This window comes from Rutilus rutilus, assembly GCF_951802725.1.
Source record: "Rutilus rutilus genome assembly, chromosome: 15".
NCBI classification, from domain to species: domain Eukaryota; kingdom Metazoa; phylum Chordata; class Actinopteri; order Cypriniformes; family Leuciscidae; genus Rutilus; species Rutilus rutilus.
In genome coordinates, this window is record NC_140220.1 from 24,677,664 (window position 1) to 24,701,994 (window position 24,331).

Genomic DNA, 24,331 nt, shown 5'->3' on the forward strand with positions numbered 1-24,331 from the left:
TTTAATTATGCCATTTAACAGGCACTTTTATCCAATATGACTTAATTCCTCCGCCACGTCTTATACTGACAGTGCTGGTACACTCTAAAAATAAAGGTTCCAAAAGGATTTCCCCCACCCACAGTGATTCCATAAAAGAAGCATTTTTGGTTCTAGAGATTAATAATCTAAATAATTGGTTTCCAATATAAATAACCTTTTGGGAAATGGAAAGATTCAATAGATGTGAAAGGTTCTTCATGGAACCATCAGTGCAAAAAAAAAACAAAAAAAAAAAAAAAAACTTTATTTTTAAGATTGTATATGTACCGGTCAATTGCTGACTCACCTTCACAATGCTGGGACATTGTAAATACCTGTCTGTCTAAAACACAAAATCCTCAATGTCAAATTAACACCCATTATATAAGATGTATCAACAATCAACATTGATTATATGTTCAGGTTCGTTTATAGCCTATGTCCACTATTGAAGTTTGTTTCTGCCTCAAAAGTTTACATTTTGTAATTTTGAACTTATATCTCGCAGTTCTGACTTTATTTCTAGCCGGTCCGAGTTTATAACTCGGATTTCTGAGGAAAAAAAGTCAGCATTGTGTGAGATATAAACTCCCAATTGCAAGCAAAAAGTCGTAAAGGTTTTATTTTTTATTCCGTGTTGGAAAAGAGTTTCACTAAGTTTTAATGTTACATTTTTTTACACAAATGTTGTGTTTATTCAACACCCTGTATTACAAATCTGCCAGTCTGTCTTTGTCTATCATAAATACCAAAAGTAAAAGGTTATTCACGGGTAACAGGGCTTTTATTATGGAAGAAGTAGTGCTTTTATGTCATTGCGGAAGTGAAATCACCTGACCGCCGCTAAGCTTCTTGGGCAAAATCGATCAGCAGGCAGCAGTGGATTTCAACATGTCTGCCGTCGGCTGTCAGTAAAGGAGGTATTTGTTTTCAAGTCAACAGCAGACCCGTGAGCTCGGTGAAGAACAGACGAGGCCCGCGCTCATGGCTCAGTGCGTGCAGTCAGTGCAGGAGTTCATCCAGGACTCGTTCGTGCCGATGGTGGCCGTCCTGTGCAGCGAGGATGCGGAGAGAGTGACCCGCAAAAACAACCTGACTTTCCCCGAGCTGCTGCGGCCTTTCTGCCGCCTGACGTCCGAGGGTAAGAACCCAGCTGAGCAGACAACCGCGGATCACGCATCACAACTGCTTATCGCTCGAGAAGACGGCTGTTAAACATACACACTCACACTCACACACACACACACACACACACACACACACACACACACACACACACACACACACACACACACACAGGCTGTGTGTTATACATATACGCATACTACACTTTCACAAAACCTAGTGAGCTGTCTGCCTATGCAACATTGCCTAAAACTGACTAGGTGCCATTAAAACTTAGTTATGTTTTGAGAGGCAGCTCAGTAGAGTTTGTGCGACATGCCTAAAATGCTTTCTTGGATAGCAGCTTGCTAGGATTTGAGATACACTGTAAATGATGTCTAGGCAGGCAGCTCAGTAGGGTTTGAGACACACGCCCTAAAATGCTGTTTAGATAGACAGTTCACTGGATTTCTAGTCACGCCCCAAAATGCTGTCTAAACAAGTGGGTCACTAAGTTTTGAGAGACATCCCGAAAATGCTGTCTAGGTTGGCAGCTCACTAGAGTTTTAGGGCCCGATCTTTGTCCGGTGAGGCCCCTGGCCAGACGTCATTGGAGGTTCCCCAGCCTCTGTCCATCATAATGGCAGACCTCTTTCTTTAAGTGAAAAGGTCATGTTTTGGTTGATAGCATTAGTTATATAGTTTTCTGGGCCCTATCTTGCACTGTATTCTGAAGGGCCCCGGGCCCTATGGGCAAATGCTGTGTGTGTTTAGAAATTTGGAGCTTTCTGCGCCTTGAGTCCCTGGGGCTCCTCCACTGGTCATGATATGGCTGACATGATGATATGACTTAGTGATTATCAAATCAAAGGCTGCAATTTGATTAAATATGTATATAGTCTGTTGTTGTGCTGCATGTTTTAGAGTAAAGCTCAGCACTGTATTACATCTCACAGTGTTTTCAGCTCAGTTCACAGTAAATGCTGCTTCTCACCGACACAATTGTTGCATGTGCAGTGAGTTTAACGTGCATTTTGGAAACGCAATGTGCTCTGTTCACTTTCATTTCCAGCATTTCTGTGGACAGATGTTTACAGCATTTCACCAGTATTTTCGTCAAAACAAAAATGCAAAGATCTGAACGTTTGAAAGTGTAGAATTAAAGGCATAAATAGTAGCATTGCAGTGTAATTTTTTTTAATTTTTTTTAAAGTAATATATTTATATCTTCATTTTTATAATTAGATTTAAAACAAAATATTTAATTATATATATATATATATATATATCAAGTCAAAACACTTACTAACAGAAGATGTGAATGTTTTGTTAAATTATTGAAATACTAATTTAAAATCTCAGGTGGTACTTCAAGTAAACAATTTACATCTAAGGGGTTCAGCTGACAAAAAAAGTTTGGGAACCCCTAACTCTGAGTCTGAGTCAAATGACAGGAAAGGGTCACAACCTGGAATCCGATCTGATTTCCGCTCATCTGAGCATTTAGTGACGAGAGACTCAGACAGACACAGCACAGATCAAATTCCTCTGTTGGTGAGGGTAAGATTACCATGGAAATAAAGGTCTGTGTTGGGCCTGTGCTGTTAATCACCAGCCTATATCTAGTAAAGTATATGGGATAATCCTAAAGAGGCAGGCAATCAGATCAACTGGATCAATTGATGAAGACTGCGGTTGTTTGCATTAGCGTACTAGTCTGTGATAGTAATGTTGCCATTATATCGCAATGCAATACTGATATACGCTACTGCTTAAAAGTTTGGGGTCGGGAAGATTTTTTAATGCTTTTTTTTATGCTCTTAAAGGCTGCATTTATTTGATCAAAATTTAAATGAACTGTTTTTTATTTGAAAATATTTTTGAAATGTAATTTATTCCTAAAGCTGAATTTTCAGCATCATTACTCCAGTCTTCAGTGTCACATGATCCTTCAGAAATCATTCAAATACGCTGATTTGATGCTCAAGAAACATTTCTAATTATCAATGTTGAAAACAGTTGTGCTGCTTAGTTTTTGTGACAACCATAATACTTTATCTTTCCAGGATTCATTGATGAATAGAAAGTTTGAAATAATATTTGTTTGAAATATAAATTGTTTGTAATGTTATACATGTCTTTAATGTCACTTTTGATCAATTTAATACATCCTTGCAGAATACAATTATTACTTTATTTTAAAAAAAAAGAAAAAAAAAAAGAAAAGAAAGGTGGTGTACACTTGACAACAGATGCCATTTTAAATTGCTCATTAAAAAATGTCAGTCGCTCTCACCACAAGAAGTATTCCTATTAGCACAGGGATTAGAAACAAAATGTGCAGAGAATATATTTTTGTGAGATATTCCAAATGTCAACCCGATTAGGACAAAATTGACTGAATTGCCTTCTTGCTACGGAATCTGTCGACACTGGAGACATGAACCCATGATGGGCGTTGAAAAGATTTGCAGACGGGGTGTAATTCTGAAAGTTTACTGCAACAAATTCTTTGATTTAATGGAAAATTATTGGAACAAAATAGCATTACTAGCTGGTTACCTAGCATTTACACTGAAACAATTGGAAGGGACTTTGTGCCCATTTCTTATTTTATTCGTTTTTAGTTTCTGGTCATTGAACAGCTTTTAAATCCCTGTCTGAGCTACGACATCACACGCAGAATATCGGCCATTTAGGAATTGTGGGAAAATATGGCACATGTTTTGTTGTAGCTCATAGTCAGTCATTATTGCTCTGATTCACTTGTTGTCTGTTCTTAGCTGATAACTCTTTCAGACACTAAGAACAATTTCTTCTATTCATATGTTGCAGTGAGCTGTGGATTCGTAGAAGTGATATTAACACAGTTAGGGTGACCCAAATGAACACAGTGCTCTCTGTCTGTGTGTGTGTTTGTCCCTCGGTAATGTGATTGGATTTATTCAGGAATGCCTTGGGAGCAGAGGAGCAAAGTCTCATCTTTATTCTGCATGTTATGCTTATCATGTGAAGTGTGGAGTGAGAAAACACGGGCGCATTATTGGAAAGTGTTCAGAAGAGGGTGTGAACATCAAGGGGTGGCAACATATTTGAACAGGGAAGGGTGGATGAAGAGGGATGAGGTGAGGTCTAGAGGTGTGCAGATGTCATAAGCTTAGTGGAAATCCAGCCGTGTTGTGCCATTCCTTAAACTCAACCATTTATTTGAGTTGACAGGCAGCCATAATGCACTGTATAATAAGGAAATAATAAATCTTAAATACTCTCTCCAAAGTTTGTCCACTGCTAAGAATTAATTAAATTTATATAGTGCTTATATTATTAAATATCATTTCAAAAGCATCTACAAAAAATATAGTACCTTTTCAGAGCCGTACCTTAGTCAGAAAATATAAGCAATATTAGTAATCAAAACATTAATCAATATTAACATTAAGTAATTTTATATATTATATTATATTATATTGTTGTACAAAATCTCAAAGGTTTAAATAAATATGTTAATAAATAAAATGTCTTTCAGTGTTCCATGTGAATCAACAACATTCTTTTCCATGTGATTGTGTTTCTTGTGTATGTATGTGTGTATTTATATGAAAATATTAAGCAGCACAGCTGTTTTCAACATTGATAAGAAGAAATCATTCCTGCGGAACAAATCACCATATTAGAATGATTTCTGAAGGATCATGTGACATTAGACTGGAGTAATGATGCTGAAAATTCAGCTTTGCATCACTGGAATAAATAGCATTTTGAAATATATTACAATAGAAAAAAAAAAAGAAAAAAAAGTATATATATATATAATATATATATATATATATATATATATATATATATATAATATATATATATATATATATATGCACACATGTATATACACATATATACATATATACACATATACACATATATACATATATACATATATATACATATATATATATGTATATGTATATGTATATATATATATATATATATATATATATATATATATATATGTATATATATGTGTATATGTGTATATATATATGTGTATATGTATATATATATGTGTATATGTATATATATATGTGTATATGTGTATATGTATATATATGTATATATATGTATATGTGTATATATATGTATATATATATATATGTGTGCAAAATATGATTTTTTTATTCCTCTTTTTAGTCAACTTTAGCATGGGTGTATTCACTTATGCATTGCACTGTATATATATATATATATATATATATATATATATATACATTTGGAATTAAAATAGCCCCACATCATCACATAGCCTTCACCATACCTAGAGATTGGCATGGGGTACTTTCCATAAGATCATCTCTCAATGCAAATCAAACTAGCTTTTAGGCTAACTGAAATAAAATCATGCCAATCTCTAGGTATGGTGAAGGCTATGTGATGATGTGGGGCTATTTTAATTCCAAAGGCCAAGGGAACTTTATCAGGATGCATAGTATCCTAAAAAATAAAATAAAATAAAAAACTTAAAAATAAAAATCTGCCTGCCTCTATGGGAATTTAACATAGGGGTGTACTCACTTATGCACCATGTATTTTAAGGAAGAACATTTATTTATTTACGATACATTATTCATTCACAAAGAAAATTGGTGTCCTTAAAGGTTGGATTTTTCCTAATTTTTTTAAATTAAGGCATTAAGTTCAATTTCCAAAATATGATTTTTTTATTCCTCTTTTTAGTCAACTTTAGCATGGGTGTATTCACTTATGCATTGCACTGTATATATATATATATATATATATGTATATATATGTATATGTATGTAATCTATATATATATATGTATGTATGTATGTGTATATATATTAAAATACATTTTTTGATAATGAACTCATGGTCCAGGAACAACCAATTTTGGGTTCTGCTGGACACTAGGATAAAAGCTTCAGCTACAATACTACTATTATAAATTTGGCATCAGCTAGTTCAACTGACAAACTTCCTCCTCCTCTCCCTTCTTCCTTTTTGGCCCTCGTTACTGAACTGTAGGTCATCTGCGTGATCCCAACAACCAGGTGGTTGTGGTGAAGGGTCTCCGGATCAGCGTGACTGGGATCAACACACGTCCTCCACAGACCCCAGAGCTGCAGAGGCTCCTCAGCCAGGCGGTTTCTGTCTGCCAGCCTCCCGAAGGCTCTCCTGCCAACGTCATCTCGGCTGGAGACTACGACCTCAACATCAGCGGTAAGTGCTTGTGAAGAGTTTTCTGTTCATGGTGGGGAAATCCGTTGAGGACCTGATTATGTTATTGCCACGTTTTTCCACGAGGAAAGTGGAATGGCCAAAAGCGAACAGAAACAGGAACTGACAGATTGTTTCCTAATACAACACATTTACAGTTCTTGCAGAATCTATATGTGGCTATTTGTTGCATTTTTCAGTAGCCATAAATTAATCTGGGCAAAATAAGCAAGCATTTATATCTCAGTATGCTTCATTTTTGTTGATAACAGTGTATATCACAATATACACGTTCTTTATGGAAAATAGGGATGTCTTGACTAATTACCATAATGTTAAACTAAAAAATTAAGAAGATCTCAGAAGAAAAAAGGCCTCATTTCAGTGATCCATTTGAAATAGCCTGCTTAATGTCATGGAGAAAACAAACGCATGTAAGGTCTGAGGTCAAATTAAGTGATTTTGTTTTCCGCTTCATTTACACTTTTCAAAATAATTAAACAAAATTATTTGTTGGCAGAGGCTGACGTTTGGTTGGGACAGACAAAAATACATAAGACGCTGGATTGTTTACAGCAGCAATAGTGTAGGGATAAGGCGCGTGGTAGAAAGTTTTGGCGCAAAATGTCCCCAGTTCGAACTCGCTCTACTCTCTTTTCCCATCACATATCAGATCGGAAAGACATTTATTTCCAATAGAAATGAAGAAAATATTCGAAAAGTGGAAATAAAATGTCTTAACGTGTTTAATAATAGTGTTTATTGGTTAGGGGTAGGTGTAGGGAGGGTTTTATTGTCCTAATAAGGTGGCATTCATTTTATCATTTTAATAAATATAGTCATTTACACGTTTTTATTGCATACCATTTAATGTACAACAACACTGAGGTGCAAATAGTATCTACCACTATTTCTAAGTATAAATAGCATCTAACTACTATTTACACCTTTTGCATTGAAAATATTGCTATTTTTACGTAGTGTTAATAGAATCTATCGCTATTTTCACTTGGTGTAAATAGCATATCGCTAAGGAAATATGCTGTTTTCACTTAGTGTAAGTGCAATCTAACTGCCTATTTTTCATTTGTAACATCAGCATGACTAATTTGACAGTAAATGTGACATTTTCAATATCGTCTAGCAGCAACATTGCTTGTCAAAGTAATGGTAGACATCAGAAATGTTAAATTTAGATTTTATAGTATACAAATTTTATACTATTTAAATAGTCATGAACACTGTAGTGAAAGGGCTTTAAAAATAAATAAATACCATACTGTTTTATCTATGTCTGTTCAGCATGTTTTCCCCCTAATGTAACTAACATGTTTTGCACATTTATCCTGATTTATTGTTTTTTTTTTACAGACATTTATGAATTTTGATAATGGCTAAATGTTAAGACTTCTCTAAATCTGCAGAGGATATGTAAACATTTGAGGAGAGGAATATGTATAGTATGTGCATTTTTATTATTATTATTTTATTTTATGAAACTCGTTTCATAGTAGTCTCTCATATCAGCACCTGATGAGGGCAGCAGAGCCTGCGAGTGAGAATCCAATGTCATAATTGTCCATGAAATTAAAGGGTTTGGTTTGCATTACACATTTATGATTTATCGTTTCTGATCTTGTTTTTCACATTTTCTCCCCCCCCCCCCAAACACTTCTCTTGTGGACGAATTCTTGGTAAGAGCTCTTACCGTCATACACATGCTTTCCTTCAGTGTGTGTATGCCAGGTCTCAGACACATGTGTGCTGTGCTGTTAACCCTTTAAACAATGAGTGTGATGTGTTTGGTTCCCTCTCAGATCATTGGCTGCCAGTAGAGCCCCCCCCCCCACGTAGCCCCTCTGCTACACCAATCACTTAGGTGGGCCTAAAGCCCCGACAAATCCCTGCCCTGACACTAACACGCCAAACTACGCCAGCCCGCATCCTCCTTTTAACTGAATGAGCGTAGATGAATGCACATTACTGGCTGTGTCTTGTGTTTTTGGTTTTGGATGCGTTAGGCTTTTGTGGTTCCTGTCAGTGAGCTTTAATCAGACTGCCTGTCTCTTCTCCTCTCAGACCGCACGGTCAAAGCGAGCGTTCCCTGGTACTCTGACTGGAAAGAAACACTCACCCAACTGAGCTCGTCCAAGTACTACACAGGTATTCCCGTCCTTCCCGTGCTGGGAGTGCGTGAGAGGGCTTTCCTCAGACGCCTTCTCCAAATCATTTCCTGGCCTAGCTCGCTCCGTAGCACACCTGCCGCTAAATCTCCTTTCCTCTTTCCAATCCAGCTTCCTCCTTTTTCTCAGGATGTTGGTGGTGGTCCTATAGCTTCTTGTGTGTGTTTGAGATAGATCCAAGGAAAATGACTCATTGTGGTGAAACTGTAATTTAATGGTTTAGCGATTTCTTCATTATATCCAATCAGTTTGTGTTCCAGTTGAGAGTCGGACAATATTTAACGATTGTTCTTTTTTTTTTGGTTCAGTTCGTTTTGTAAGGTTTTCAGCTCAATGAGTCATTTTATCCGTCTCGCTTTCTAGTCTAGTGTCTCCTCCTCTCTGTAGATCCACTGTTCCTGTTGCTGTGAAGTAGAGATTGACTTTACATGCACTTTTTACAAATCAGTTTGATTTTATGTGAAATATTGGTTTCTTTCTTGTTGTACACTGTAAGAAATATCCTGTTCAATTTACTGTGAAATACTGGCAGCTGTGGTTGCTGGAAATGACAATGTTTCAGGTATTACAGGATGGCATATTGATGCCTGCATATTAAACAACTTATGACCGTATATTTCATTAAAGGATATTAATAAACCAGTCAACTTGATGCGTACCAAAATCAGATTTTTACCTTAAAGTGTACTGATGTACCACAATAATAATATGAACAGGTGGTAAGCATGATGAATCATTGTTCATTGTAAGTGGCTTGTGCATTAAACTTGGCCAATACTCATAAATAGACTTTCACAGGGTCATGCACACAAAGACACAATCTGGGAAACACTCGGCACTAAAATAATGCAATAATCATTAACTGAATAACAGAAAATGTAGCGCTAAACACCCTATTGTACATTACTGATACTAAAAAGGAGAAGAACCTATAAAGTATTTATATAAAATGTAATCATATATTGTGAGTCTTTCAAAGACTTCTGGGAATGCCCTTTTACAGTTTTTTTTGTTTTGTTTTCCAACTCCAAATACAGAAAAGTTGTGACTTTGTAAAATGCAATAAAATCAAGGATCTGTGATTTAGTTAATTCTCTTTAACCTTTATTTAAAGTCCCCCTGTGGTGGAAATCAAGGTTTTAATGTTGTTTATATGTCCATGTGATTTTTTTAATATGCTTTAAGACAAATGTGTAAATTCACAAGTCAACACCATTGCTGAGTATTTTCTCCTTGAAACTGCAGTGAACCAAAAGCCCTATTCGGTCGGTTTTTTTTTTCTCATGGGGTCGTAAGGTATTTTCATCATTTACAGGGGCTAGTCTGTGATTTTTATTGCTGTACGAATCCAGAATGTCAGTGTTTTTCTCCCACCACTCGCATGAAAATCTCCGGCCGAATTACCTTCTGTTTTTTTTTGTTGTTGTTTTTTTAATACCAAGGTCGTGTGGAAATTGAATTGGCGTCCGAATCCACATCTCTGAGTTTACAAGAGATCAATTAAAAATTCACTGTTCAATAACTGTTGCGCTTCGCAACTAATTTGTATGCATTTTAAAGATCTAGCCTACACTTGTAACTGAAATGCTGGAAAATATTTACAAGAACAATATTTCATCACCACTCAAAAGAGAAAGAGAAGAAAAGCATGCTAACATTTGAAATGGGCTGTTATTATGGCTATAAAATAAGCTTTGTGTTTACCTCATGTAAATAAGAGACTGTATTAACTTGTTTCCGCTAATTTTCACATTTTTAAAATGAGATAAATTCACGTTTTGAGATAAGATACAATACAGACAATCATTTTAACTAGTGCGTATATCTTCCTATTTTTAAACAGGAGATTTAAATAATCAAACAATAAATAGGACATTAGGCTATTTTCCTATTATTAAATTAAATATGAATTTATTCGTATTGTTCCAAGCATATGACATTTTATTTACTGCAGACAATCATGCGACTGACCACATAAGCAGCGCGCTCCCGGGTTCATAGGATCACAAAACTCGCTCCTTCACCGTGAATAAATCACCATTCGAATGCATGAGTTTTATCACTGAGGTGCCATGCAAATTTATTTTTACAGACGTCCACGTGAGAAACAATTACCGTCCGAATAGGGCTAAAGACAGTCTCAAAAACGCGGTTTGAAATTGCTGGTGTTTCTGATGTCACAAACTACCTTGTAACCAATCAGGACAACGTGTGATCATCAACGAGTGGATCTCTGAGCTGCTGTGAGTGAACACTTTGAAAATCTTTTCTTTGTACTTTTGTCAGTTAAATAAAGGTTAAAGAGAATTAACAATCACAGATTCTTGATTTTATTGCATTTTACAAAATGTCACAACATTTCTGGATTTGGGTTTGTATGTTAATTTATATTTTTTACTTTCAAAAAACAAATTTTACAGTATTTTACAGTGAAATTTCATATAATATTAAAACATTTACAGATGTTCATTGTATATGGCAAGGTTACCATATATATATACTTTCTGTACACATTACATATATTTTTACATTCTATCAATACACTAATGCTCTCAGACAAGTAAAAAGTTAGCTGAATATTATTTAAACTTTTGGATTTAGAATATGCAAAACACATTTTCAAAAATGCCTTGTGGTTTTTCTGAACCTAGTAAAAAGCTTATATAATAGACTTGTTTAATGTTATGTTCATGAGACACATTTTATATTTTAAATTTATATTATTATTTATGGAAATTAGTTATAATATTTTTAATTATGATTAGCCTTTATCGTTACATTAACACAATGTCTTCTTAGCAGGGGGGCTTCAATGGGATACACAGCATTACTGTAGGGGGTGTGCTAATTATAGTTTGAAAACAAATTAAAATGTTCATTATGCAAAAATGCATTTAACCACAGCTAAAGTTCAGCTAAATGTTTAATTGTCCAGGCCATAATTTAACAGTTTACACAGTATGCAACAGGGGGTCCCTATAAAACCATCAGGGGGTCCTTGCACTGGTAAAAGTTAAAAGCTCCTGTTTTAAAGCACACACACATACATATATACAGTCTCTCTGTACAGTACCAACCCATTTAAGTATGTGCAAATGCAACCAAATGCATATAAGTGAGTACACCCCTCACATTTCAGCAAACATCTTCTCAAGGGACAATACTATAGAAATGAAACTTGGATATATTTTAGAGTAGTCAATGTGCTGCTTGTATAGCAGTATATATTTACTGTCCTCTGAAAATAACTATTGTCAAAATAGTTGGCAACAAAAGTGAGGTACACCCTAAGTGATAATAGTTTGTTGTTTAACCATGCAAAGCCACATGTCCTATTTATCATGTTCATGTTTTTGTCTGCTTGACAGGACCATACACATTTGTGTATCTTGTATTAGAGCAGTTAAAATTTGGTGCTTTGAGTACAATTCTCTCATACTGACCACTGGATGTTCAACATGGCACCTCATGGCAAAGAACTCTAAGGATTTGAGAATTATAATTGTTGCTCTCCACAAAGATGGCCTAGGCTATAAGAAGATTGGTAACACCCTGAAACTGAGTTACAGTACAGTGGGAAGGGTCATACAGAGGTTTTCCAAGACGGGTTCCACTCAGAACAGGCCTCGTGAGGGTCAATCAAAGAAGTGGAGTCCTCGTGCTGTGCGTCAGGTGCAGAAGCTGGCTACAAAAGACAGACGCATGAGTCCTGCCAGCATTGCTTTAGACGTTGCAGAAGCGGAAGATCAGCTTGTCAGTGCTCAGACCATAGGCCACACACTGCAACAAGTCGGTTTGCATGGCCGTCGTCCCAGAAGGAAGCCTCTTCTGAAGCTGGCTCACAAGAAAGCCTGCAAACAGTTTGCTGAAAGCAACCTGTCCAAGAGCATGAATTACTGGAACCATGTCTGTGGCCTGATGAGATTAAGATAAACTTGTTTGGCTCAGATGGTGTCCAGCATGTGTGGCGATGCCCTGTTGAGGGGGTACCATGAAAATTGTGTCTTGCCTACAGTCAAGCATGGTGGCGGTAGCATCATGGTCTGGGGCTGCATGAGTGCTGCTGGTACTGCGGAGCTGCGCTTCATTGAGGGAAACATGGATTCCATCATGTACTGCGACATTCTGAAGCAGAACATGATGCCCTCCCTTCAGAAACTGGGCCGAACGGCATGATAACAACCCCAAATACACCGCCAAGATGACAACTGGCTTGCTGAGGAAGGTGAAGGTAAAGGTGATGGAGTGACCAAGTATGTCTCCAGGCCTGAACCCTATTGAGCACCTGTGGTGATCCTCAAGTGGAAGGTGAAGCACCATGTGTCTAACAGCCAGCAGCTCCATGACAGTGCTAGATAACAATGGTGCTCACACAAAATATTGACACTTTGGACACAGCTTTGACATGTTCATTTTGGGTGTACTCAATTTTGTTGCCAGCTGTTTTGACAATAATGGCTGTATGTTGAGTTATTTTCAGAGGACAGTAAATATATACTGCTATATAAGCAGCACATTGATCATTGACTACTCTAAAATATCATTTTTCATAAAATTAAATTTCTATAGAATTGTCCCTTGAAAAGATATACTAAAATGTTTGCTGAAATGTGAGGGGTGTACTCACTTTTGTGATATACTGTATAGATAGATAGATAGATAGATACTTAATGGAATATATATATATATATATATATATATATACACACATACACACACACACAGAAATAGGTAAATTAGTCTAGTTCTTCTCACTAGAAAGTTACCATTGTAATAATCAGAGCCACACTGCAAACAAGAGATGTGCTTCATTGATTATAATGTGCTAGATATGGTTTGTTGTATTGTAATGTCGACATGGTGTTTCAGCTCTACCCTCTCTGTAAAGATTCAGATAAAGAATTGATCGTGAGGGTGCCAGAGTGGAGTGCATCATGCCGTCTGCTTATTGTCATGAATGATTCAGAGAGGACCATTGATTGAGACGAAATGTCAAGGAACTGAACTAATGAATCTGGAGCATAAAAATCAGTTCATCCTCATCTTCCCTCATTGCTGGATAGACTAAAACGGGGATCATGAAATTGATCATGAATGCTGATGCATGCATTCATAACAACCTACTTTTCTTTAAGCAAAATTAGGTTGAATCTTAATTCTATCATTAAGGGTTTCAAAGTGATGTTAGATACGGAAAGGTGAAAGATTTCCCCACACAGATTTCCCAGTGGCTTCAAGTTGACCAACAGAAAGCTGCTTGGTTTAACGTCTGTGTGAGCTGTGCTTCAGACATCGTTACACTATTGACAATAAACAATGGACCTTATTTGCCCACAAAATTGAACTGAAATTTTGCTAATGTGACCGGACCTTTTTGTTTCAAAAGTGCCACTTGATTGAAGAGCTGAATTGTACATTTTAACAAATTATTGGAAAATTATTAAATGTGATCTGTTAAGCTGTATTGAATATCAAATGTCGTTTTTCCCCCTATTCGTCCTGCCTTTCATAATGTGCTTCTCCTCTTCCACCTGGAGGGTTGGTCATGTGGCCTGTATCAATCTTGTTTCTGAAACAAGATAATATTTCTTTGTGTGTGTGTTTATCTTACAGCCACAACACCATGGTTTGAGACTTACCGCGAGAACTTCCTGCAGTCCATGCCGGCATCAGAGCACGAGTTCCTCAGCCACTACCTGGCCTGTATCCTTTAAAACAGAGAAAAACAACTTTCTTTGCCCCTCTCCTAATTACTCGACCTTGCTTCTCTTTTTTTTTATGCTCGCATTCTTTCTTTACCACAAGGGACGCACTGAAATTTTGACTTTAAAAAACGTTTGTATAATAAACTATTTTAATAAAGTATAAATGTAATCTAAATATAAATTATAGTTATGGATGTCCATTGATACAAAAAAGGGTATATTGCTCACGAAGGGTACATTGCTCACCTATGCTCACCAAGGTTGCAATTATTTGATCAAAACTACAGTAAAAACTGTAATATTGTGAAATATTACATTTCACATCATTCTAATATGCTTACTTGCCCAGTCTATCCAGATTTTTGATCGAGTTGGTTTCGGGCAAGAAAATATATATTTTGTCACTCTTGTATTTAGCACTCTCTTCTCCTCCTCCCCTTTTTTTTTCTTTTTTTTTGATTGTATAACTTTTTTTTTTCTCTCAGTCTCTGTTTTGCTCTTCCCTCCATCTGTATTGTGCGAGATCTCCTGAACTCGGCTGCAGGTATGTTGGTGGTGTCGTCCCATGAGGCGGTGCCGACGGAGCAGTTCCTCAAGCTGTCCCAGGAACAGCACAGAATCCAGCACAGTGGAGACTACACCCACCCCAAATGGTTCATCCCAAACACTCTCAAATATTACGTGCTGCTTCACGATATCAGTGACGGAGACGAGCAGAGGTTTGTGTGTGTGTGTGTGTGCACGTCAGTCTCAAGTGTTCTCCTTGTACAGGGGTCGAAATTAACTTTTTTACTTAGTAGGCAGCGCTAGTGCTCACAACTTTTGGAGCACCAAAACTAAAATGTTTATATATATTCTTTGCCACACACTTGTCTCAGCATTTCTTGTGCTTGGCACTCTCCCCGTGCTTAATCAAGCTCTCACGCTTAAATTGTGTGGATTAGTGATGCGGTATAATGTATCTGCTGATAATATGCGGCTCAGGTGGGCCAAGTATTAAAAAATAACATTCCAATTGATAGCGGGTGGGTCGTGGATGGATGTGAGATAAATCATTAATGTGTTCATTTTAATAAAGACACAGAGCTATCATTTCACGGGAAAAAACGCAACAAACGTGTATTACTTTCGGTTTCAACAACAAAGTATATCTCTTCAGGGAAAACCAATCAAGAAAAACATGCCTCAAGCACCTCCTAGTGGACATTATATAAAACACAAAGAACAACGCTGTGGTAAGCGGTATTTCAAAAATGCTGTTGGACATTGTTGATATTTGAAATCAACCCAATCAAACACACCTCTCTCTTAATTGCTCCGCCTCCAAAACTCACTCTCCAATCCTAACCGCCCTGCTCTGAGTCGGTCTCGAACCCTGATCCGGCGGTATGCAAGGCGAGTGCATTAACAATGACGTTAAACACCACATTCTCTAGCAGTCGTCAGGGTGACTCTCACTAGCTGGCCTCCGTTACGCACACAATCCAAGAGTGGATGTCTGTTTATCATAGCAGAAGCGCAACAAAATAATGCTTCACGAAAAATAAAGTGCAGATGATGAACGAATGACAAGGACGCACAATGAATGAACATATAGTACACAATAGTAATTACAAACAAGAAGTCGTTGTTAGTTGCCAACAGCACAGCAGCTCCAGACAAACAATGACACTCAAACCCAGTGTTACTCACATGTGGACCTGAATCAAAGCAACCTCCGCGTCTGTTTTCAGGCCTTCCCACTCAGGTCTCTCCAGCACTGGAAAGCTTTTCTAATATTAACGCGGGTCCTAAAGCTCTTGCCCAGTCATAACCCTTCGTTTTCCAGTGATTTCTTATGAGCTTTTCTCTTTTATATTGTCTCATCTCTATTTCTGCTGTCTTTCTTCAAATCTCCCTCTTGCTCGTTCTCTCTTCTCCACTGTCACATGCCCCTTAATGCCGATTGGATACACACATTTGTTGTTGTTTGTTCGTGTGTTGGTCTGACTAACTTCCAAACAGCGTTTTTCAAATACCGCTTTCCCCACCTTTAACAACTTAACATCCTTAAAGGGGTAGTTCACCCAAAAATGAAATTTCTGTCATTAATTACTCACCCTCATGTCGTTCCAAACCCGTAAGGCCTTCGTTCATCTTTGGAACACAAATTAAGATATTTTTGATAAAATCAAAGAGCTTTCCCCCCCCCCCCATAGGCAGCAATGTCAATTCAACTTTCTAGGCCCAGAAAGGTAGTAAAGACATCGTTAAAATAGTCCATGTGACTACAGTGGTTCAACCTTAATGTTATGAAGCGACGAGAATACTTTTTGTGCGCAAAAAACAAACAAAAATAACGACTTTATTCAACAATTTCTGCTCTTCTGTGTCAGTGTCCTACTCTGATCACGTAGTAAACACAGTGCAACGCTTCTGGGGTTCTACGTCAGAACGCCGGCTCATTATTAGTTAGCTACTGCTTCAGTATCACACACATGCGTCGTGGTGCTCACTTGGTTCGTTGGTCCGTTGGGTTGGATTGCTTTCACACCTCAACCGAACCACTCCAAAGATCATTTGTAATCGGACAGAGACCACCATGTTCAGGCGATCTCAGACCGATTCTTTCAATAAGGATCCGAGCGCGATTGCCGTGTTCATATATGCCTAAACGAACCGAACTAAGTGAGAAAACGAAGACTTTTGGCTTGACCAATGAGAAAGGTGCAATTCTCAAGCAGGAAAGTTCCTTTGTTTGAAAAGCTGACTCATTTGCATGATCGGAGTGAGCTGGCAGTTTGTGTCTATTTATACTCTGATAAATTTAACAAACACACACTGCATTCTATGAGATGGTGATGTCCACCAAAGTGTGAGTCATTAAACAAGTAATATTTTGATAGGTGACACCACCTAGATGGGGCTACATTAACTAGTAGTTATATCATCAGGCATGCATAACACTATACAACATGAAAAGATAATATTCAAACAGTACTAATAAACAAAATGTACTGGGGAATGCATGTTCATTCATTAGACAGATTTGTCAATGGATTAGTGGAGAGAATTCCATTTCTAAGGGACTGCATGTCTGTTTCTTGTGGCCTGTACTGTTCTCTTATTGAGAACAATTGATGTCCCAAGTGTCTTTGAGTGGAGAAAAACTGTGATAATTCTCAGTGGCGAAACCAGACATCACGCAGTCTTCCTGGGTGAGGGGTTGTGTTTGATCGGTCCAGTCGTTACATATGACACGAGGGCAATTAAAAAAAATATGCACAGAAATACACGCACATTCTTTCAAATAATTGGGGTTTTCTTGCTTTAGGCAGTTTTTAAATTTGTAAGTAGCTCCATTAGATTCTACTTTAATTCTAAAATAGATCGACTACACGCATGAAGACTGTGTTCACTCGCAATTCACCATTTATTGCTGTTACTGAAATACGTTTATTAATTAAACTGCTTCTAGCTGAACTGTGCTCAGACTTAATGTTGTATTTAAAAAAATAAAATTAAAAAAAATTCCAGTGCCCAGTGAGTCATAACTACTCTTTATTCCATATGCCATTCAAAGCCTCTGATATTCCCACGGCTTGTTCTGATTCTGCAATTAAACGAAAAGAGTTGATTAACACTGGAAACATGTATCCAACCCTGCCTCGGGGATTAAACTGAAAGTGATGTCAGGAGAAAACATTTCTGCTTTTCTTTAGTAATTGTGTACATTTAATTAGAGGAAGTAACATGAGTAGAATAAAATGAACCTTTAAGCCAACACGAACTGCATTTGCAATGTGCTTTTCTATGAATATTGATTTCTGACATCAGCTGAGCGACAGGCATGCTTGCTTTCCGGTCCACTTACTGCATGTAGATAAGTTGCCAATCACGGTAATCGTGCGCTGCCTGCAACTTGACTGTGGGGAGAAGGATTAGGCTGTCATATATATTTATGATTGTATAGAACAACTATTAATGTCGATCTCTGTCTCTCAGGGCGGACTCAGTGTACGAGGATATGAAACAGCGGTATGGTACTCAGGGCTGCTATCTGCTCAAGATAAACTCCCGGAGCGGTAGCACTGGTGCGGACGAACAGATGCCGGACCCCTGGAGTCAGTACTTGCACAAGACCAGCGTACACAACCCTGTGAGTGCCACAACCTCACTGCAGGCAATAAACATGCAACTCATAAACTTCTGATTATCGCCATAAAGTCTGGGCCACGTTGCATTGTTTTCTGACCAAGAGCTAGACAAGTTTTAAAGGCGTAAACCAGGTGTCCTCAACCGGATTCCAGCTTGGTTCCAACCGGATCACTAGACATATGACAACGGTACCACCATTTTACCGTACATTACAGTTAGCAGTGCATCAGAACAGCTGAGCGGTTCACACCACAAGCGTTCAGGGTTGTTTATGGTAATAATCTTTCGGCGCTACATCCTCTAATATTTGTATCTAGAGCCAAACTTTGGTTATTTTAACAGTAGCAGAAACACTGTGAGCAGCAAAATAGATTAATACGCTAAAACGCTGGCAAAAATGAGAATGCTGCAAATATAGTTTATCTGTCATATGACCGTTCAAGCCATGTTTTTAATTCTTAATTTAACATTATTAATCGGCATGTTAAGAGCATTTCATAATAAACAATGTTATGATTGGGAAAAATATTTGTAGATGGCAAGAAAAGACAACTTAAACTTTGAAATTACTAGTTAGCTTTGTTTTCTGCTCATGATGAGGGAGTTTTTAGTATTTTTCATGATGTTTGTTTTTAGTAGATATTTATTTTAAGCAAAATATACAAATGGTCCAAACTTCAAGAGGAAAACACTGAACCCCCATTCAGTACATTTTCTGTCACATGGCCTTCTGCCTTGCATGAAAATAATAATAGCTTGATAAAACATCTGATCTTACCTTTTAATATCCACATCTAATTGGGCTTAACTGATTAAATATTTGAATTTGTTTATAGAAAAATTCTATAAATGATGGCCCAATATCCTCATCCTTGATGACTGTTTTGACTGTTTAGGATTTTTTTTGGCATAAACTATGGCATAAACTTTGCAAATCCAGGGTACAAGTGATGTAATATTTTGTTATTTCTTATTAATTAATTAATTAAGTTTATTTTATGGTCCATGGTGGAAGAACACTTAAATATTTTATTCTATTACTAAATGAAATATTATACATAATGTACACTTTTATAGTGTTCTTTCACCATGGTCCTTAAAATTTGTAATTAAATGTTATGAATTTTTTATTGTTATTATTAATAATGATTTCATTGATTTTCATACATTTTCATCGAACCCCAATTTGGGAAATCCTGCTATAATATAATACTTTTATTTGCTATAATTTCCTCTAATTAATTATCTCAGTCTTTATTTTTTTTATAAATGTATCTGAAAGCAGTGTGGTGAAACTATTGGTAAATCTAAAATCAATTTTGATTGCTATGTTAACTGTTTTGGAATATTGAAGTTAGAGAGTTATCTGAAAAATGTATGATGTAATGATTAAAATTGTTCTTAGTTTTTGTGGAAAAATGTGTTGCCCTAATGGAATTACTGTTGTGTGACTATGTTGAATTTGAAAAATTTAATTTGTTCTGCGAAATATAATGTTCCCCAACCCTGGTGATGTTTAATAGGAGCTTTATGAAGAATGTGCAGTGAATAATGCGGTTGAAAACAACATCGGTGCAGAGGAAGATGGTCTTGATCCTTCAGTTAGAGGTTAGTCCATTCCAACTGAATCCCATTACCAGGGATTTTGGTTATAAACCTCATATTGATGAGAAATGTTGGTCTAATGTTAATTAGATGTTCCACTCATGTTTGCAGACACAGACAGCATCTCAGAGACTCATCCTCTGCAGCTGGACCAGCCCACTGATGCCGGTTACCCTAGCAACAACCCTGTAAACAGCGTGGATGTGACAAAGGCCAGCTTGACCCCTCACTCCACCCCGACCCCTCGTGGAACCTGCCTGACCCTCAATGACCACGACCACATCCGGCAGTTTATCCAGGAGTTCACTTTCAGAGGATTACTGCCGCACATCGAGAAAAACATACGGCAACTAAATGACCAGGTACATAAACGCTCACAAATTATATGTTAGATCTAATTAATCTCAAGTCTCTGTATTGGTTGACTTTGATTTTCTTTTCAGATATTTGTGTAAATTTAGACTATATTTGGTGGAAATACCAAGTTTTTAGGTCTGTAAGATTTTACATGTTTTAGTTTAAGAAGTTTCCTACACTCACTAAAGCTGCATTTATTTGATCAAAAATACAGTAAAATATTGAGAAATAGTATTACAATTTAAAATACCTTTTCTATTTTAATATATTTAAAAATGTATTTCTGTGATGCAAAGCTTCACAGCATCATGAATTATCACAGCATAATTCAGCATCATTACTGCAGTCTTCAGTGTCACATGATCCTTCAGAAATCATTCTAATATGATGATTCGATGCTCAAGAAACATTTATTATTATTATTAATTATCAATTTTCAAAACCGTTATGTTCCTATGATCTTTCATGAATCGAAAGTTGGGGGAAAAAAACTGCATTTATTTTGAAATAAAAATCTTTTTTAACATTATAAATGTCTTTATTGACACCCAAAATGAACTTCTGGTATATAAATATTTCTTGACAAAATAATATTTTAAAATTGTATTATGTAAAATGTTATTATATTATATATAATAAAAGCTTTTCAGGTTTATTTTTCTTTGCCATACAAAAAAATCTGTTCTGATGAAACATACAGAGCAAAGAAATAAAAATAAAAAGAAACAACAGAGAAGCTAAAACACATCTATCTTGTGTAAATTGTACAGTATATAATATTTATTTTATAATCCCTTATACTGTACATTAAAATCTCTCAGAAAATCATGTTTTACTATTGGCTCCAGCATCTTAAATATTTTTTTTGTTTACCTCCTTACATTATATATACCTTTTATAATTCATTCTTGTTGGCTGTATAGCATTCCATTGTTTTGCTGTTGATTAATTTGCTGTTTTTTTAAATATGCACATCTGGGCTGCATTCTTACATAATAAATCAGTTTTCATACTTTCAAAATAAATCTAATAGGCTCAAATTACCTAATATACAAATATACTGTTCCAGTTTTATTAATCTTTTTATATTTCTGAAAGTTATACACAGCTTTTGAGCTTTTCTTTCATCTTGCCTTTATTTCCCATTCTAGCTTGTCTCAAGAAAAGGTCTGAGCCGATCTCTTTTCTCCGCCACTAAGAAGTTGTTTGGTGGAGGGAAGGTCCCAGAGAAGAGTATTGCTGAGCTAAAGAACACTGCAGGGCTGCTGTAAGCGACCTGAAGTACGAATTTAAACATTTGTTGTCCTTTTATACATCTCATCTGATCATTGACCCTTGTGATATCAGCTATCCCTCAGAGGCTCCAGAGCTTCAGATCAGGAAGATGGCCGACCTCTGCTTCCTAGTTCAGCACTATGAGCTGGCCTACAACTGCTACCACACTGCCAAGAAGGACTTCCTCTCCGACCAGGCCATGCTGTATGCCGCGGGATCGCTGGTGAGACGCACACCAAGCTGCTGCTTGAAAAAAGCTCCACAGATAGGGACACTGGCATTGTTTCTGTGGTTATAAAGAGTAATACTGTCTGAACATGCCTCAGAGTCATTGCCTGGTGTCTCTGTCTTTACAGGAGATGGCTGCTGTCGCTGCATTTCTGCAGAGCGGGGCACCGAGGCCGTACCCTGCACACTACATGGACACGGCCATTCAGACCTACAGAGACGTGTGCAAGTAAGAAAATACTTGGTCTTAGGCATGTTAGTATTTTCACCCAAAAATGGTTTTAAGCCAGTTATGTCTTTTGCTGTAGTGTGTCAGTGGGAAATATTAGTTTACATTTCTAACTGAGACAGACTAAATCAAGAACTGTGGCAACGTCTCCAAGACGCTTGAAGAAACCTACCAGCAAAGCTACCTGAAAAACTGTGCGCAAGTGTACTGAGGACAAAATTAGTGTTAAATGCAAAGGGTGCGACTGTAAATGCGGTATTCGTAGTGACCTATGATAGATTTATTCCGTGTGTTTGCTAGAATAGGCAGATCATGTGATAAGCAACACACAATAGCACTCATAGGCTATTACAAAACATTCAGCGGCACATGAGACTCCTATACAGACGTGCCACAAACTGAAAAAATATTACCGATTTGAATGTGTTTAAGTTATATTTATTTGAAAATATCACTAAATTAGGCTATTTATGTAGGATTTTGTCACAATTATGTCAGTATAGCTGCTCAACTCATCTGTCAGTCACTACTGGAGGAGCCAGCCACAACATACGGCCACGTTCCGCGATAATGTTAGTGGCACATGACACAATCCATGGGCACATGTCACAAGTTGTAATGGCTCAAGCCACTATCCACTGGCCAAAGAAGACCGGATGTGCCATCGGCTGTGCCTCTCAGCTTAGCGGCATGTGCCATGTCGCTTATGTTAATACTGCTACTTGAGTTTAGGCTACTTGCCTCAGACATAAAAATATAAATAGTATAAAAACTGCATTTCTCTCTATAGTGCGCTGGAATTGGAATAGGTTATATATTACGCCTGTATAGTATATTGAAAGCATTATGGTTCAGTACATTAGAAAATTTAATTAATATAAACGTGCGATCAGTCGACTAATGGCTTTTAATATGAGCGACTAGTGGACGACTAGAAAAATCTTTAATCGTGAACAGCGCTTTTATTATGAAAATTAAATTTAAAAAAGTAATTCTTGTTTTCTTATTTGGCCAGATGTGTTTGTGGCTTTTAAAATAGCATTTTAAAGGGATAGTTTATCCAAAAATGAAAATTATTTACTTATTTACTCGGGTGTATATCTTCTCTCAGACGAATACAATTGGAGTTTATAAAAAAAATCCAAGTTTCTTAAATGGCGCTCTCGGTTTTGAAGCCCAAAAAAGTGCATCCATCCATCATAAAAGTATCATATGACTCCAGGGGTTTAATAAAGGCCTTCTGAAGCGATGGGTTTTTGTAAGAAATATATCCGTATTTAAAACTTTATAAACTAAAATAACAAGCTTCCGGTAAACGTCTGTATGCAAGTCGACTTACGGCGGCTGTGCAAAGTTCACTGGTTGAGCAATCATGTTTTCCGAAGCTTGTGATAGTTATTCCCAAAAGTTTGCTTGAAGTGAGTAATTCCAGCTGTTTTTTGTCAAGATGAAAACTGATTAAACCTGTCAAACTAAAACTAGACCCCCAAAGGGAAAGATTTATCGCTTAATATTGAAAAGAAAGATGAGGCCAGAGAAACGGAGCACGACTACACAAAGGAGGTTTCTGTGCATAGTATAAGAGAATGCGGAGATGGTGCCATTTATTCAACGCCAAGTAAAAATCCTGCTGAAAAAAGTGAAGGCTGAAATCTCCAGCGTAACCACTTTGCAGGCAATTTTAAAACTGGAAAGGAGGGTGGATGAGAAGCTGGCGGATTTACGTGAGCAATCCAAGCAAAGCAGCGCCATGATTGCAAGCTTAACGAATGTGGTTCAGAAAACTGGTTGAGTTGAATAGTTGAAATCGAAAACTCGAAAGAGGTGAATAAGTGCAAGAAAAGAGTCAAGGACTTGGAGATACTAAATGAGCATCTTCACAAGGAGAACTATGATCTTTAGGAGAGGGTGAGAGAACTAGAAAGATGAGGTGGTGTCTTTGGATCAAAAAAAGATGAAGATATCAGATTACATGTCATTCAGATCCTAAGTAAGATTGCACCTGAGATGGAGGCAAAGATGGAAGAGGCTGTTGACATCATCCATAGACTGGGAAGAAGGATCGTGCTGTTCACTCAAAGGCGGGTGAAGGATGAAATCTGGCGTCGAAGCAAAATATTCTCCTATTTGCAAGGTGGCAGGATTGCTTCCTTGAGAGGATTTGGAAGACGGATGAAAGCTGTGGCCTCAAATCGAGTAAGGAGGGAAGGAAAGCTTGCTTTTTTTTCACGGCCCATATGGCTTCGTAGAAGCACGAC

At 37.1% G+C, this 24,331-nt stretch overlaps 2 protein-coding genes across 4 annotated transcripts in view; one reads left to right on the forward strand and one right to left on the reverse strand.

Moving 5' to 3' along the window:
• Positions 1–24,331, reverse strand: part of mep1ba (meprin A subunit beta a) — a 507,054-nt gene that overhangs the window by 11,230 nt on the left and 471,493 nt on the right. The gene's annotated exons all lie outside the window — the stretch shown is intronic.
• Positions 836–24,331, forward strand: part of trappc8 (trafficking protein particle complex subunit 8) — a 71,021-nt gene continuing 47,525 nt past the window's right edge. Inside the window, exons 1-11 of one of the 3 annotated variants that reach the window (XM_084432509.1) lie at positions 836–1,162; positions 6,163–6,357; positions 8,434–8,517; positions 14,151–14,240; positions 14,787–14,961; positions 18,227–18,380; positions 19,903–19,987; positions 20,096–20,346; positions 21,493–21,608; positions 21,689–21,839; positions 21,973–22,073. In XM_084432509.1, coding sequence (XP_084288635.1) covers positions 1,006–1,162; positions 6,163–6,357; positions 8,434–8,517; positions 14,151–14,240; positions 14,787–14,961; positions 18,227–18,380; positions 19,903–19,987; positions 20,096–20,346; positions 21,493–21,608; positions 21,689–21,839; positions 21,973–22,073 — 1,559 coding nt within the window. In that variant the 5' untranslated portion in view covers positions 836–1,005. The remainder of the gene's footprint in view (positions 1,163–6,162; positions 6,358–8,433; positions 8,518–14,150; positions 14,241–14,786; positions 14,962–18,226; positions 18,381–19,902; positions 19,988–20,095; positions 20,347–21,492; positions 21,609–21,688; positions 21,840–21,972; positions 22,074–24,331) is intronic. The other 2 variants (XM_084432510.1, XM_084432511.1) reach the window with 2 other exon arrangements.